General features: G+C 42.6%; 1 protein-coding gene across 1 annotated transcript in view; it reads left to right on the top strand.

Moving 5' to 3' along the window:
• Positions 1 to 10,119: 10,119 nt before the first annotated feature.
• Positions 10,120 to 16,211, top strand: part of FAM3C (FAM3 metabolism regulating signaling molecule C) — a 33,394-nt gene continuing 27,302 nt past the window's right edge. Inside the window, exon 1 of the mRNA XM_038752216.1 lies at positions 10,120 to 10,183. Coding sequence (XP_038608144.1) covers positions 10,171 to 10,183 — 13 coding nt within the window. The 5' untranslated portion in view covers positions 10,120 to 10,170. The remainder of the gene's footprint in view (positions 10,184 to 16,211) is intronic.

Genomic DNA, 16,211 nt, shown 5'->3' with positions numbered 1-16,211 from the left:
TCTCAGTTTTAAATAGAAGAGGCTTAATTTACGCTTGATTTTAACCACAGGTCCTTTGATGGAGGAGTCAGACTTCTCTCCAGTAAATAGCACCAGTCGTTTGTCAGTAGGCTGGTTGGAGGTCATGGAAAAACACTATATTTACCATCTTTCTTTTTTACCTTCTAAAGCTATGGAGGTATAGGCCTAGGTCACAAGGGACTGGTTCCCACTACGCTGATTTGTAAACCTCTTGGGACCTAATTTGTATTATGAATCTATTTACCATATCGAAGCAGCATGGTTGTGTGCTGGTAATGGAAAACTTCTGTTGTTGGCCAAGAGTTTCCAAAGAGACAAAAGCTACACCTCCAGTGGGGAAAAGTCACAGTCCTGGGGAGGGTTGGCCCCAGCCATGGAGAGCCAGGACAAGTAGGAAGGGGCCTCTGCCTCTTCACTTCCAAGTCCACACAACAAAATCTCAATCCTGCTGTTACTCTCGCTGCCACAGTGCTTGCTTTCTTGTCTCCCCCTCCGTCCCCCACCCCCGCCTGCCACCTCTCCATTTCTCATAATCCCTATTATTTAGCAAGGAGTAAAGGATCCTTTTTAATGGGAAAACCTTATCTGGTTGGTTGAAATAGAACAGGTGTCCAAGTCAGATACGGGTTCAGCGGATATAGTTAATGGTTTTGTAGTAAATAGTTTGGATTGTAGACAACCACGTTCTGCCGTTGAGTAGACTTGCTACTGAGAGTGAAGTTGAATTCTGTATCCTGCCCTTCTCAGTCTGATAACCATTTTCTCATTGCTCCCGCTATCCATATTTCTCTCCACCTGTGATAGAAGGGGAACACAAAGAGGATTAACTTTTGTGTTTTTTCCATTCCTGCAGTCCTCCTTGCTACATTTATCATTGCAAGTGGCATGTGATGGTCTGAACATTTCTACAGTCTCTCTCCAAGATGAGCCTGGATAGAGCCCCATGTGGGTCAGGGACTCTATCCCACCTGTTTATCTTGTACCTCTCCCTGGACTTACTACAGTGCTTGGCACATAGTGGCCGTTTAGCAAATACCACATTAATACCAATGTGGCCTCCCTGTCTTTAGGACTCAAAGTTGCCGTTCCAGCCCATAGACCTGTTAGACTTCGTGATCTTTGACTCTTCTGCTACTTGTCAGCGGTTCCTTCCTTTCCCCATCTATATTTCCTGCTGTTCTTCCCAGCCCCAACTAAGTCCATAGGCCTCCCTGTCCTTTCTTCAGGTTATGCCTTCCTTAAATGTCCTCCACACCCTCCACCAACCACAGCTCAGCGTTTTAGCCTAGGCAACAGGCAGCATCCACTGAATTCAGTAAAACTTGCCACAGCTTTAGAAGACACAAATTGACGAAGACAAGATTACAAGTACTGCACAGTATTTACTAAACCGCATGAGACACAGTTTCATGAGGCAAATTTAAACTGAATTCAGAAGGTGGTTAATGTGGCGATGACATACGGCAGTGGAGAATAAAGAACCCTTTCAGCCAGTGTTTTAATTCAAAATTTCTGCAGCAGTCCAGTGACATAAATAGTAATAGTAATATGATAATAAAATGATGAAACCTGAATAAGTGGAGGAAAATCGTGTTGCATTTAGGAGAAGCTGGAAACGTGATTCCTGATTTACCTCTGGGCTTGCTGCCATCCTGAACCTCTGCTGTTGCTACTGCTTTTTAGAAATAGGAGCCCTCTTGCTGCCTCTGGTAGAGATAGATGTGCATTTCCCAGGCAGGGTGGCATTCCAGCCATCCCAACAGAAACGTTCTCAGATAATGCTAACAGCAATAGGACAGGAATTAAAACTTCGGGGAAGAAAGCTGGACAACTAGGAAACATTGGGAGGTTCCCAACATTTTTGGTTAATTCGTAACCAAAAAAGATTTTAAGAAAAATTGGTGACTGGGAAGCTAAGCTACAATTTCCAATTTTTTAAAATGGTATTTAATGCTCACTATGTGCCAGACACTTTTCTAAGTGCTGGGGTAGATAGAAGAGAATCCGATTGGTCACAGTCCATGTCCCCCATGAGGCTCACAGCCATAATCCCCGTTTTACAGGTGAGGTAACTGAGGCACAGATAAATTAAGTGACTTGCCCAAGATCACTCAGCAGACAAGTGGCTGAGACAGGACTAGAACCTAGGTCCTTCCCACTCCCAGGCCTATGCTCTATCCACCAGGCCACACTACTTCGCTATTATCTCAGAATTAATCAATCAGTGGTATTTAATGAGTGTGTGCAGAGCACTGTACTAAGCACTTGGCAGGGTACAGTACAATAAGAAGCCAGTTGGGTAGGGACCATCTCTGTATGTTGCTGACTTGTACTTCCCAAGCGCTTAGTACAGTGTTCTGCACACAGTAAATGCTCAATAAATATGGCTGAATGAATGAGTAAGAAGTAAATCATCTCCTCCATCAAATATTCCCACAGCATTCAACACCACCACTATCCTCCCAATCTCTGAAGTTTGCAACCGTGGCAGCAGTGCTTGGCACATAGCGCTTAACAAATACCCTCATTATTATTATCTTTGGCTCCCTCCCTCTTTTTCAGCCCCCTTTCTTGGTCCTAAATCCTTTCAATTTTTCCACTGGCAATCCTGGTTAAATGCTGGGGTAGATTTGGAATAATAGAATTAATAATTATGGTATTTGTTAAGCGCTTACTGTGTGCCAGGTACAGTACTAAGCACTGGAATAGATATAAGCAAATCAGGTTGGACACAGTCACTGTCCCATTAGGGCGCACAGTCACAATCCCCATTTTACAGATGAAGTAACTGAGGCACAGTGAAGTGATTTGCCCAAGGTCACACAGCAGACAAGCTGTGGAGGTGGGATTAGAATCCATGACCCTATGGCTCCCAGGCTCATGCTGTATCCACTACAACATGCTGCTTCCCAGAATGACCTAAAGATAAGAGGTTTTAGGCGATTGGAGGAGAGATAGAGTGGTCAGGCCTGGGGCTTTAGATTTGGGAGGTGGTTCTTGTAGGATTGGGATTTAAAGCCTCTAGACTGAGCCCGTTGTGGGCAGGGAATGTGTCTATCAGTTCTGTTGTACTGTACTCTCCATAAGCGCTCAATAAATACAACTGATTGGTTGAAAGATCCAAAAAAAAATGAGCTTTGAAAAGAAGAGGAAAAGGATCCGGGACTCAATCTTTAAGGGCCCGAGAAGCCGAATGACACTGCGTCCTTGAAACCAAGACTAGCAAAGGTTTTGTAAATGACAATGGAGGGTTTTATTTTGTGTAAACATAATCAGAGTAGAAGTATATGAGCCTCTGAAGGCTTTCATCTGCTTGCTCTGAGACGGTCCACATTCTTTGAATTTTTTTTGTTTCTTGGAGATGAACAGCAGGATTATCACAGTCTTTCTGACAAGAAAAACAGTTGCTATTTTCATTTCATTTCTCACTGGAACAAAGTTAAGAATTAATGAGATACTGTCTAAAATGTTTCCAGAATGCTGGAGATGATAGCTGTTATGTGGTTATGTTCCAAAGTGTGTTTTTTAAACAAGTGCTTCATTATAACGTGGTGCCACCTCTGGTAATTGGAAGATCTTTTGATTAAATATCTCTTCTAAAAATATTGTCGTTCTTTTTCAAGAAACCAGTTAATAGTCTGTGTATAGTTGGGTAATTGTTTAAATGGGGATGCTATCACAGCCTGTTTAGCATGGCTCTTAGTTTCAAATTGGATACTTTTTAGATTTCAGAAGAGGAAAAATCAGAGCCCTGGATTATATAGTTACACTGTCTTGAATTCAGCCTTTTACAGTTTCCCCATCAAGATGGAGACAATTTCATGCAGTTTATCAGATCTAGGGGGCTGAACTTATCTAAAATGAATGGGGCCCTTTCCCACTGTGCATTATGGAAGCCTGGGCTCATTTGGCACTGTGACCCCAGCTGAAAAGGCCATTATGGGTCCTGTGGCTGCAACTGGAGTTTTCTTTAACTGCATCCGCAACTCCTGATCTGTTTCTTGCTGGGCTTCTGGTGGAGGCCGTTAATTTCCAGGAAACCCAGCAAAATCTGGAATAGCAGCAGCTGGAGCAGGTAAGTATGGGTGCTGTGGACATTTCTTACATTCCACTGGGCTACATAGAACACAGAGTTATGGTTTGGACATCAAGGGATATGTATTCGAAGAGTTATGAGTAGTCATTTCTCCTCTTGATCATCAGTGGCAGTAGTCACTTCAGTTGACGTGGACATTTGTGTGGGCGTTGGCACAATTCACACATCAATATCAGACCACTCCAAATGAAATATCAATGAGATGTAACCCAGTTAAGTTTGACTGCTGTGGCAGTAAATAAATCTACTTTAGACGGGGAGAAGCAATGCAATTGTGTTTTGATTTGGACATTTAAACTGAACATTGGCTCCCCTGGTATAGGGGAATTAGATTAGGAATCAGGAGTTGGGCTCCATTTCTGGTTCTTTCACTTTTATAGAAGAAAGTCGTGGTGTCTTAGTTCCATGGTTTCTTTGTCAGGAAATTGGCCGTTCACATCACCTGCTTCCTCCTTAGGGATGTTGTGAGGATTAATGCAGTAACTGGTAAGTACATGCTGTTTTGCCACAATACATATTTTCGCAATTCATTGTCAAGGAGTTAGGGAGCATTCGTTAGACAACAAGAGCCTGTTTGTCCATGCCACACCTTGGAGGGTGGAAGAAATGGTTTATGTGCGTCCTAGTGGCATTGGATGTAGTAAGTATTAGAACACGTTTGCCTTAACTTTAGGTTTTGCAAGAGCGCACCCCCTGCATTGTAGAGATTTAGATGTATGAAAATTTCCTGAAGAAAAACGTTTATACAAAGAAGACATAAAGGCAACAGTAAACATCAGTCAGTACATCTATAACTAGAGAAAACGTGTTCAAATTTTTGGTGGAGTTGTGTTCTGTTTCTTTGGCCAATGGTGTTTTTCTTGGGAGGGGCAGTATGAAAGCATGTCAACTGACAGAGAGGAGAGAAAGTGAGATTTTTTAGGTTTCTTCTGATTTATTTATGGGCTTCAATTAGATCTTGCCTCATAGCAGAAGGGAAAAAAAAAGATTTCAGAGGAAGAGTTCTTATTATCAAATGTAGATGAATTAAATATATTCTCTGGCAAATATTCTATCGGGGGGAGGGCCAAGCCTCATGAATCAGAGAGCCACAAATCGAAAGCTTAATATGATGGAGAGTTGGGGTGACCGGAACCACAAGTAGTTAGTTTGGGGCGGGGGGGCAGAGGGGCAGGTAGCGTTCTGGGAGTGGGAGGGAGGGGGGCAGCAAACAAGAGACAGGTGGAGGTGGGGCCAGGTGCTGCACCCCTTCCAAGCCTGACCTGTAGCCCTCCATCCCCACTGCAGTGAAATAATAAAATTAAGACAAATGCACGGGAACCTCATAGCAAGTGAAGAGTAGCACACTATTCTAGCTGCTGGGGTAGGTACAAGTTAACCAGAGTGAGTACAGTCCCTGTTCCACATGGGGACCCCCAGTCTTAGTAGGAGGGAAAACAGATATTGAATTCCCCATTTTACACTTGAGGAAACTGAGGCACAGCGAAGAGGTGACTTGCCCGAGGTCCTACAGCAGACAAATGGTGGAGCCGGGATTAGAACCTAGGTGCTCTGATTCTCAGATTCATACTCTTTCCACTTGGCCATGCTGATCTTTATTCCCTTGGGTTTTTTTTTTAATATTTTCATGATGAGACGGGCTGTTTTAGGTATTTCCACTGAAAACTGCATTTTACTGGTGATTTCTAGGAGAAACCATACATTGCCACTGTTTCTATTGCATAGCAGTTCCTAGGCAATAACTGAGTCTCTTAGCTTTTGTCTAGTTTCCAGAGATCTGGGCCTCAGCTTTTGAAATCGGAGGTGATAATTTGGGTAAATTCTTCCAAGGGAAAGCGACCTAGAGAAGACTGAGGTTTTGCTAGGAGGAAGAGGGGAGGAAGAGCACAGAGCAGATCTGTAGTCATTCCAGTAGAAATACAACTTGGCCTAGTGGATAGAGCATGTGCCTGGAAGTCAAAAGGACCTGGGTTCTAATTCTGCCTCTGCCACTTGTCTGCTGTGTGACCTTGAGCAAGTCACTTACCTTATCTTTGCCTAAGGAACCTCATCTGTAAAATGGAGATAAGATTGTGAGCTCCATGTAGAAGGTGGACTGTGTCCAACCTGATTACGCTGAATCTACCCCAGTGCATAGGACAGTCCCTGGCATATAGTAAACGTTTAACAAATACCGTTAAAAAAATGCAGCATCCAATTATAATGGAAGTTGAGGGAGGAGTCAAAAAGTGGCTTTGTTCTGTTTTTCTACAGTAGCAAAAACTTTTTCTTGTACTGTATAGAAATACTGTATCCAATTACAATCATAATGGCAGTCAAGAGGGAGGAGCTAAGAAAAAGTTTGTTTGTTCTGTTTTTCCACATTAACAAAATGTGTAATAACTTGTACTGTGTGCCAGCTCTGATTACTAGAGGTCATGGCAGGCTGCCTCCTGAACAGGCATGAGGATCTCATTATGCTACCTTCCATTCCCCGTGCTAATGTTAGTAAAATTTTGGATTCCATTTTTTGGCAAGGATTTTAATTTTTGAATCCCTGAATGGGGCAAGGAACTGATTTCCTTATGAACTTTCTCTTACTCTTCCCCCTCACCTTGTGCCCTCCTATTATCTGTAACATACCAACCACCTATCCCTGAAGGAAAGCAAAGTCAAATCATATGAGGACTACAATTAAAAATGAGAAGCTGTGTGGCCTAGTGAATAAAGCACGGGCCTGAGAGTCAGAAGTACTTGGGTTTTAATTCCAGCTCTGCCACTCGTCTGCTGTGTGACCTTGGGCAAATCACTTCACTTTTCTATGCCTCAGTTACCACATCGGTAAAATGGGCATTAAGATTGTGAGCCCTATGTGGGATATGGACTGCATCCATTCTGATTAATTTGTACCTGCCTCAGTGCTTAGAACAGTGCCTGGCAAATAGTCAGTGCTTAACAGATACCATAAAAAAAAAAAACGTGTGTGCATGTAATTTGTAAGAAGGCTTTAAATGGTGGAATAAGTCCTCATTATGAAGTATTTTGTCAATCTGCTAAGTCTAAGTGAAGCATTTATTTCATTTATCTCTTTCTTATTTTTCTCACCTGATTACCAAAGGATCCCAGTTGCCTATTTCTGCACATAATCATGTCCCCATTTCAAGCAGAGGTTTGGGGGAACAAGAATTGAAGTGAATTGATTTCTTTTTCTCCACTCTGAGTTAACGTAAATAGGAGTTATCCAGCTAAAACAGAGAAGCAGTGTAACCTAGTAGATAGAGCATGGGCTTGGAGGTAAGAAGGACTTGGGTTCAATTTTTTTTTGATGGCGTTTATTAAGCGCTTACTATTTGCAAATCACTGTTCTAAGTGCTGGGGAGGTTACAAGGTGATCAGTTTGTCCCACGGGGGGCTTACAGTCTTAATCGCTATTTTACAGATGAGGTAACTGAGGCACAGAGAAGTGAAGTGACTTGCCCAAAGTCACACAGCTAACAAGTGGCAGAGCCTGGATTAGAACCCATGACCTCTGACTCCCAAGCCTGGGCTCTTTACACTGAGCCACACTGCTTCTCTATTTCCAACTCTACCACTTGTCTGCTGTGTCACCTTGGGCAAATCACTTAACTTCTCTGTGCCTCGGTTACCTCATCTGTAAAATGGAGATTAAGACTATGAGCACTTTGTGGGACGGGGACTGTGCCCAACCTGATTAGCTTATATCTGCCCCAGTGTTTAGTTCAGTGCCTGGCACATAGTAAGTGCTTAACCGATACCATAAAAAAATAAAGCAGGTGTGTTGTAAAAATTGCTCTTAACAGAACCTGTATCAGTCAATCAATGGAATTGAGTGCTGACTGTTCGGAGCACTCTACTATTACTTACATTGTTACCCCTGCAACGTAGTAAGTGCTTACCAATTATTATCATTATTAAATAGTAGACCTGGTTCCTGGCCTCAAGGAGTTTAAAATCTGGTGGGGAAGACAGATAAATTATAATAGGGGAAGCAGCAGAGTAAGGATATGTGCAGAAGTTCTGGGGGTGGTGGGGTGAGTATCAAAGTGTTTAAGGGATACAGACTGAAATGCACAGTCGATGCAGAAGGGAGGATGAATAGCATGGGGAAATGAGAGGTTAGTCAGGGAAGGTTTCTTGTAGGAGATATGATTGTAGTATGGCTTTTAAGATGGGGCAAGGAGTTCCAGGCTAAGGGGAGTATGTGAACAAAGTGTTGGTGATGAAAGAGACAAAATGGAGGAACAAAAAGTAAGTTGGCTTTAGGGGAGTGAAATATGAGGGCTGGGAATGTAGGACACAGAGAACTGCCTGAGTACCTTGAAACTGATGGTGAGGAGTTTGTGTTTGATACAGTGATGAATGGGGAACCATCGGAGGTTCTTGAAGTGTGGGGAGATGTATGCAGAACTTTTGTAGGAAAATCGTTCTAGCAGAAGAGTGAAGTGTGGACTGGAATTACGGGATACTGGAGGCATTGGGGTCAGTGAGTTGGTTGATGCAGTAGTTAAGGCTGTAAGCTCACTTTGGGCAGAGTATGTGTCTGCCATCTGTTATAGAATTCCTTTCCCAAGCGCTTAGTACAGTGTTCTGCACATAGTAAGCACTCAAATACAATTGATTGATTGAAGGCAGGGTGAGTGCTTGGACCAGTGCAACAGCAGTTTGGATGGAGAGGAAGGGAGTAGATTCTATCTTCATTTTTCCCTATTTTAACTCCTTTCTTTGAATCATGAAGGGGAACTTCAGATAGCTGCTTCCTGATGACAGCTAAAGCATATAACAAGGCCAGCTTCTCGTGTTGCATTTTATGTTATGTTTCATGCCACTGCCATGTAATTGTGTTACCAGTAGATTGGAACATTGAAGCCAATGTAACCATGGTTTTCGCACCCTTCCAAACATGCTGGATAACAATTTTGAATGAATTTCTTTAGGAAGAATACAGAGAATCAAACCAAATACCTTCTCTATATATAAGATTTCCAACTCCTTGTAGCATTTGTTATGCTACAAATTTGTTATGTAGCATTTAGACAGTGATTTTTCTCACAGCAAAATTAGGGGTGCAAGTGAGGGAGCAGTAGATCTAAACTCAGATGCGCATAGAGCAATTACCATAATAAGTCATTTGTTTCTCATAATACAAGTGGAAAATGGCATATTAAAAGATAATTGAAACCTTTACAGTTTCGCTGGGAGTATTTGGAGTCAAGACACTTTAATGTCCCGCAGTGGGTAAGATATTGCTTTTTTTAAATTTAATGGTATTTATTAAGCACTTGCTATGTGCCAGGCACTGTATTTAGTGCGAGGGTAGATACAAGTTAAAGTTGGACATAGTCCCCGTCCTTCTTATTGCCCGCAGTCTTAATCCCCATTTTACAGCTGAGGTAACTGAGACAGAGAGAAGTTAAGTGACTGCGTAGAGTTTTTCCCACTAATTTAATTAGAATTTGTAATCCACATAATTAAACACCTTTTTGACATACAATGGGATGGTCTGTTTTAAAGTGAATTTATGCAGTGCAATTTCACCATAGCATTGTCGATGCTCTTCCTCCCTCCCCAACTACTTATTGAGGGGAATGTAGGGATCCCACATGCTTTTTGATTTCACTCATAACTCTCCAAAGAAAGGGGGTTCTCATCTCAATTAAGAAGACTAAAGCGTCAGTTGTGTGAATTGTTCTTTCTGTGTAGTGTGTTTGAGAACAGCAGAGGTGAGGGAGTATTTGCTGTCCTTTTTTCTTAGACTTTGACAGGCTGAAAAGCAGAAGCACTAGGAAGGCGATCCACCCAGATTCTCACTAGAAGTAGATCCCCAGAAACACAGGAACATTAAAGTATTAAAAGACAGAAACTCACCAACCTCATTGACTCAGGTGCAGAAATAAATTTAGCCTACTATTATCCAAAACAGCAAACTCAGTGCTTTACAGTTGAGTTAAAAACAACTCTAGACCTGGTGATATCTTTACATGTATTTTTGTTTCTTTTTTCCTTCTTAGGAAGTTTGTTTAATGAAACGGTGCCACTGACTGAAGCGTTTAAACATGAGAATAGCAGGTAAGCATTATACCATATTCAATTAAGGATGACTGTTATTGCTTGTGAAGAATGTCATGTTGTGCAGTGACGACTAAAGGACAATATGGAAACTTTTTAATTATCTTTGTCTCTAAGGAATAAGGAACAGCTATAATTTAACAAGGATCTATGACCCTCCTTGGCTGTTTCATATCTCTGCTCATTACTGACACAGTCCAAAATATGGCATATGAATACTGAACTAAAAGTAAGAAAATAAAGGTTCTTGGATTCTGCAGGTAATTGAACTTCCCTGAAGAAAAAAGTGAATTTTTCATATTAAATCAGTTGGCCATAGAAATGCTTTTATCATGCAGTACTTGTGAATGGTGAGGAAGCTGGCGGGAACAAGTGTGACCTAGTGGAAAGAGTATGGACTTGGGAGTCAGAGGACCTGGGTTCTAATCCTTGCTCTGCCAGTTGCCTATTGTGTGACCTTGGGCAAGTCACTTAACTTCCCTGTGCCTCAGTTTCTTCATTTTAAAAATAGAGATTCAATACCTATTCTCCCTCCAACTTAGACACTTAGCCCAAAGGGACAGGGACTGTGTCCAATCTGATTAACTTGTATCTACCCAAGTGTTTACTGCAGTGGTTGTCACATTAGCAAGCGTTTAACAAATACCATAAGAATAGTGTGTATTTATTCTTACCACACTCCAAATTCATCTGTCTAGATCATAGTCTCCAGAGGTTAGTTTTTAAGAGGAAAACCTTTGATGCCATAAAATACCATGTGCTGTTTTAATCTACAAAGCAATAAGTCTCTGTTTCTTTAGTGCCTCAGAGTTGAAACTTACAGAGAAATATCTCATCCATAAAGTTTAAAAATTCAGTATCTATCCATGTGCTCCATAAACTTAAGCACCTTGGAGGGTGCAGTAAAATGGATACTTAATGTGAAGATAGGCATAGCTAATGTAAATATTGCAGTAAGACGATGAAATACATGTCTGAGAGCTGAGTGTAATCAGTGAATACTAATTTAGAAAATATAAAGAACATAAATGATATTCCCAGAACGTTCCCAGTGAATACAATATATTCAGATATTTCCCTCTAGATAATAAGGGGAAGGATGTTTTCAGAGACCACATTTTATTTTCCCCTTTCACATTTGCTGCTGGGTTTTTTTTGTTTTTTTTTTGAGCAGAGCTTCACTTTGTCGTAGAGGAACATGGCTAGAAGGGGAGAAAGTGGGCAGGTAGCTCTAGGCAAACCACTACTCAATAAAAATTTCCTCCCTGCAGGTTCTTGGTCCTGAGACTTATATCCCACTGTTAGGATAATAATTGGCTCCTGTGAACTTTCTAGTAAATTACCCATTACTTCACCAGCAAGCTATCCATTAGTTCCCCAGAGAATAGCTGCAAAAATGGCCAAAAAGTTAATATTTCTTGCAATAAGCAAGCAGGGTGCCCAAAATGACCGACTGATGTGTGAAAAGAAGAGTAGGAGGTATGTTCCTTAACTGCAGTTTTCAAGGTTGTCACGTTAAATCATAGTAAAAGGTTCATCCCTGGAATCTGATGGCATTCCTGATGAAATCTGAACAAGAAGGGGAACCAAAATGGTTATATGCCTGCCTGCATTTTTCCTTAACATGTGAAACACCAAAGAAATGATCCAGGACTTGAAAGGTGGTACTATCTTGTGAAAGTGACCAGGGTATCTCACTGCTTTTCATGGCTGATACGCTCCTAGCCCAGCTCCTTCTTGAACTGGAATTAGAGGATGTAGTTAGTCCCACACTCAGCACTGGACTTAACCGCATTATAGCAGATTTGATCTTTGTAGTGTATTAGACCCAAGAGAAGTAAAGGGAGCAACACTCGAGTTGATGTATTTTTGGTAGGGATCCAAGAAGCATTTGACACCTTCAGTAGACTGGTGTCCACAGACCCAACCAGATTGGACTGCATGGAGACATTGGCCATTGTGGATGGAGTCGGTGCAAGTAAAGCATCACTTTCATCATCAGAGTAGAGCAGGGCTGGGTAGTGGGTCCAGTAATACTGCCCAGCCTGTTCAGTGCATGAGGATGCCAAGAAGAATGTGGACACTGGTGGCTTCTGATTCACTGTTAAATTCTTCCAGCCCAATAGGCTTCAAGCGTCCCCCTCTCCATCCCCACCATCTTACCTCCTTCCCTTCCCCACAGCACCTGTATATATGTATGTATGTTTGTACATATTTATTACTCTATTTATTTATTTATTTATTTATTTTACTTGTACATATCTATTCTATTTATTTTGTTAGTATGTTTGGTTTTGTTCTCTGTCTCCCCCTTTTAGACTGTGAGCCCAGTGTTGGGTAGGGACTGTCTCTGTATGTTGCCAATTTGTACTTCCCAAGCGCTTAGTACAGTGCTCTGCACATAGTAAGCGCTCAGTAAATATGATTGATTGATTGATTGAAAGTCTTTGATCATTCAGTCAGTCAAGGATATTTATTGAACACTTACTGTGTGCAGGGCACTGTACTAAGCACTTGGGGAGGTACAACACAACAGAGTCGGTAGACATTCCCCGCCAACAGCAAGGGGGGCTTACAGTCTGAAACACTCATCTAGGATTACTGTATGCGGTGCTTATTCTGGTGGCAAATTCAGGACACATGGGCACAGGGAAGCAGCCTGGTATAGTGGATAGAGCGTGGACCTAGTAGTCAAGAGGCCATGGGTTCTAATCCCGGCTCTGCCACTTGTCTGCTGGTGACCTTGTACTAGTCACTTCACTTCTCTGTGCCTCAGTTACCTCATCTGTAAAGTGGGGATTGAGACTGTGAGCCCCACGTGGGACAGGGACTATGTCCAACCTGATTTGCTTGTATCCACCCCAAAGCTTAGTATAGTGCCTTAGTAAGCGCTTAACAAATATCATAATTATTATGGGTTGTGGACTTCAGGTGTTTGTAAATTTGAGATATGTGGGTTGTTGATCATGGCATAGTGGAACGAGCAAAAGCCTGGGAGTCAGAAGGTCATGGGTTCTAATCCAAGCTCTGCCACTTGTCTGCTGTGTAACTTTGGGCAGGTCACTTCACTTCTGGGCCTCAAGTACCTCATCTCTAAAATGGGGATTGAAACTGTGAGCCCCATGTGGGCCAGGGACTGTGTCCAACCTGATTTGCTTGTATCCACCCCAGCGCTTAGAACAGTGCCAGCCACATAGTAAACACTTAACAAATACCATAATTATTATTATTATTATCTGTGTATAATGTGTTTTCCCACAGTGATTTACTATTTGCTACCAATTCCCGTTGGTTTTAAGGACTGTGCTACTGCTTTTGGTCGGCTCAGGAAACCGTTTTATGGATTAATGTGTCTTCAGTGGTTCAAACCCTAATTGTAGCCTCAATGTTCAGTCTACTTAAATTCTCCATCTAATTTCTTCCTTTTGCTGGAGAAATAGAGCATCCGTCTGCCTTAGATGGATGGCACCAGGTGCAGCTGTGCCAAAATTTCCTCTCCACTGCAGTTTGGGCATTTGCTTCCCACCACCCCTCTTCCAAAGTTTCCCCTCTACCTCCCCTCTACCTCCTCCCTGTATATATGTATATATGTTTGTACATATTTATTACTCTATTTATCTTACTTGTACATATCTATTCTATTTATTTTATCTTGTTAGCATGTTTGGTTTTGTTCTCTGTCTCCCCCTTCTAGACTGCGAGCCCACTGGTGGGTAGGGACTGTCTCTAGATGTTGCCAACTTGTACTTCCCAAGCGCGTAGTACAGTGCTCTGCACACAGTAAGCGTTCAATTAAATACGATTGATTGATTGATTCCTCCCGGCCATCCAGCGGGAAGTGTGTAGCTGCTTCTTTGAATGAATGTGTCAGAAATGGACCCAGTTGGCTCAGAAAAACATTCCTTTTGGACTGAAGGAGAGGAGCCTGGATTGAAACCTACCCCCTGACTTCTGCTTTACGTGGCCTTTCTCCATATATGTCTGTCTTGCTTCCCCATTACTTTAATCTCTGGGGCCATGAACCGTGTCTTGTTTCTGGTGTTAGATCTGTAGAACTTAGTAAAGTGCCGTGCCCAATAAATCCCATTGATTGATTGAAAGAGAATTCCAGTATAAAACAAAGGGCATCCTAAGATGAAAATATGTCTAGTTCATTATCCAAGCCACTAATAAGGTGCTAAATGGCACAGAGTAGAACACATTCTATTGCACGAGAAGCAGCATGGCCTAGTGGTTAGAACATGGTCCTGGGAGTAAGAAGGACTTGGGTTTTAATCCTTGCTCTGCCCCTTGTCTGCTGTGTGACTTCGGGCAAGTCACTTAACTTCTCTGTGCCTCAGTTACCTCATCTGTAAAATGGGGATTAAGACTGTGAGCACTGTGTGGGACAGGGACTCTGTCCAACCCAATTACCTTGTATCTACCCCAGCTCTTAGTACAGTGCCTGGCACATAGCCGCTTAACAAATACCAAAATTATTATTAGAGCACCATTTAGTAATAATACTGTGGGATTATCCATCAGTAGTATTTATTGAGCACTTACTGTGTGCAGAACACTGTACTCAGTGTTTGGGAGAGTACAGTGCAGCAGAGGTGACACCTTTCGTACCCTTGAAGAGACAGACATTAAAATAAGTGTTGGATATTAACAAAAATCTTGTCAGGACAAGGGTGGGTTGAATATCAAGTACTAAAAGGGTATAGATTCAAGTGCATAGACAACACAGAAGGGAGAGGGAGTAGGGCAAATCTGGGCTTAGTTGGACTTAAACTGCCAGCTCCTTGCGGCCAGGAAATGTGCCTAACAACTCTGTTGTACCCTCCCAAGTGCTTAGTACAATGCTGTACACATAATAAGTGTTCAGTACTATAAGGCCTCTTGGAGGTGTGATTTTTGGTAAGGCTTTGAAGATGGGGAGATTGCTGATCTTTCGGATATGATGGGGGAAGAAGTTTCAGGTCAGCGGAAAGATGTGGGAAAGGGTCACTGGTGATGGACAACATGACTGTATGGTGACTCAGTTGGCATTAGAGGGTCGAAATGAGCAGGCTGACTTGTAATAGGAAATCAATGAGTTAAAGTATGAGGGAAGAGATGGACCAGTGCTTTAAAGCTGACGGTAAAGTGTTTCTGTTCGATGATGAGGTGGATGGGCAACCCCCGGAGGTTCATGAGGAGTGTGGGGATTTGGGCTGAATGTTTTCTTAGAAAAATGACCCATGCAACTGAGTGATGTAGGGCCTGGAGTGGGGAAGTCAGTGGGAAGCCGAGGCAGTGGTTTGGGAGGGATATGATAAGTACTTTGAACATCATGTCCCATTCAGGCTTCAAGGCTCTCCATCACCTCGCCCCCTCCTACCTCACCTCCCTTCTTTCCCTCTACAGCCCAGCCCGCACCCTCCGCTCCTCTGCCGCTAACCTTCTCACTGTGCCTCGTTCTCACCTGTCCCGCCGTCGACCCCCGGCCCACGTCCTCCCCCTGGCCTGGAATGCCCTCCCTCCGCACATCTGCCAACCTAACTCTCTTCCTCCCTTCAAAGCCCTACTGAGAGCTCACCTCCTCCAGGAGGCCTTCCCAGACTGAGCCCCCTCCTTGTTCTCCCCCTCCCCATCCCCCCGCCCTACCTCCTTCCCCTCCCTACAGTACCTGTATATATGTTCGTACTGCTTTATTACTCTATTATTTACTATTCTATTGATTTTATTTTGTTAATATGTTTTGTTTTGTTGTTTGTCTCCCCCTTCTAGACTGTGAGCCCTTTGTTAGGTAGGTACCGTCTCTATATGTTGCCAACTTGTACTTCCCAAGCGCTTAGTACAGTGCTCTGCACACAGTAAGCACTCAATAAATACAATTGACTGAATGAGTGAATTCAGGGCTCACGGTCTATTTTGTACCCATTTTTCAGATGAGGAAGCTGAAGCCCAGAGAGAGTAAATGATTTGGGACAGGGTCTGTTTCCAACCTGATTGACTTCTGTCTATCCCAGCGTTTAGTACGTTGTCTGGCACATGTCAAACCCTA

This window comes from Tachyglossus aculeatus, chromosome 10, assembly GCF_015852505.1.
Source record: "Tachyglossus aculeatus isolate mTacAcu1 chromosome 10, mTacAcu1.pri, whole genome shotgun sequence".
NCBI lineage: Eukaryota > Metazoa > Chordata > Mammalia > Monotremata > Tachyglossidae > Tachyglossus > Tachyglossus aculeatus.
The sequence above is the reverse complement of the archived record's forward strand: the minus strand, read 5'-3'. Positions and strand labels throughout refer to the sequence as shown.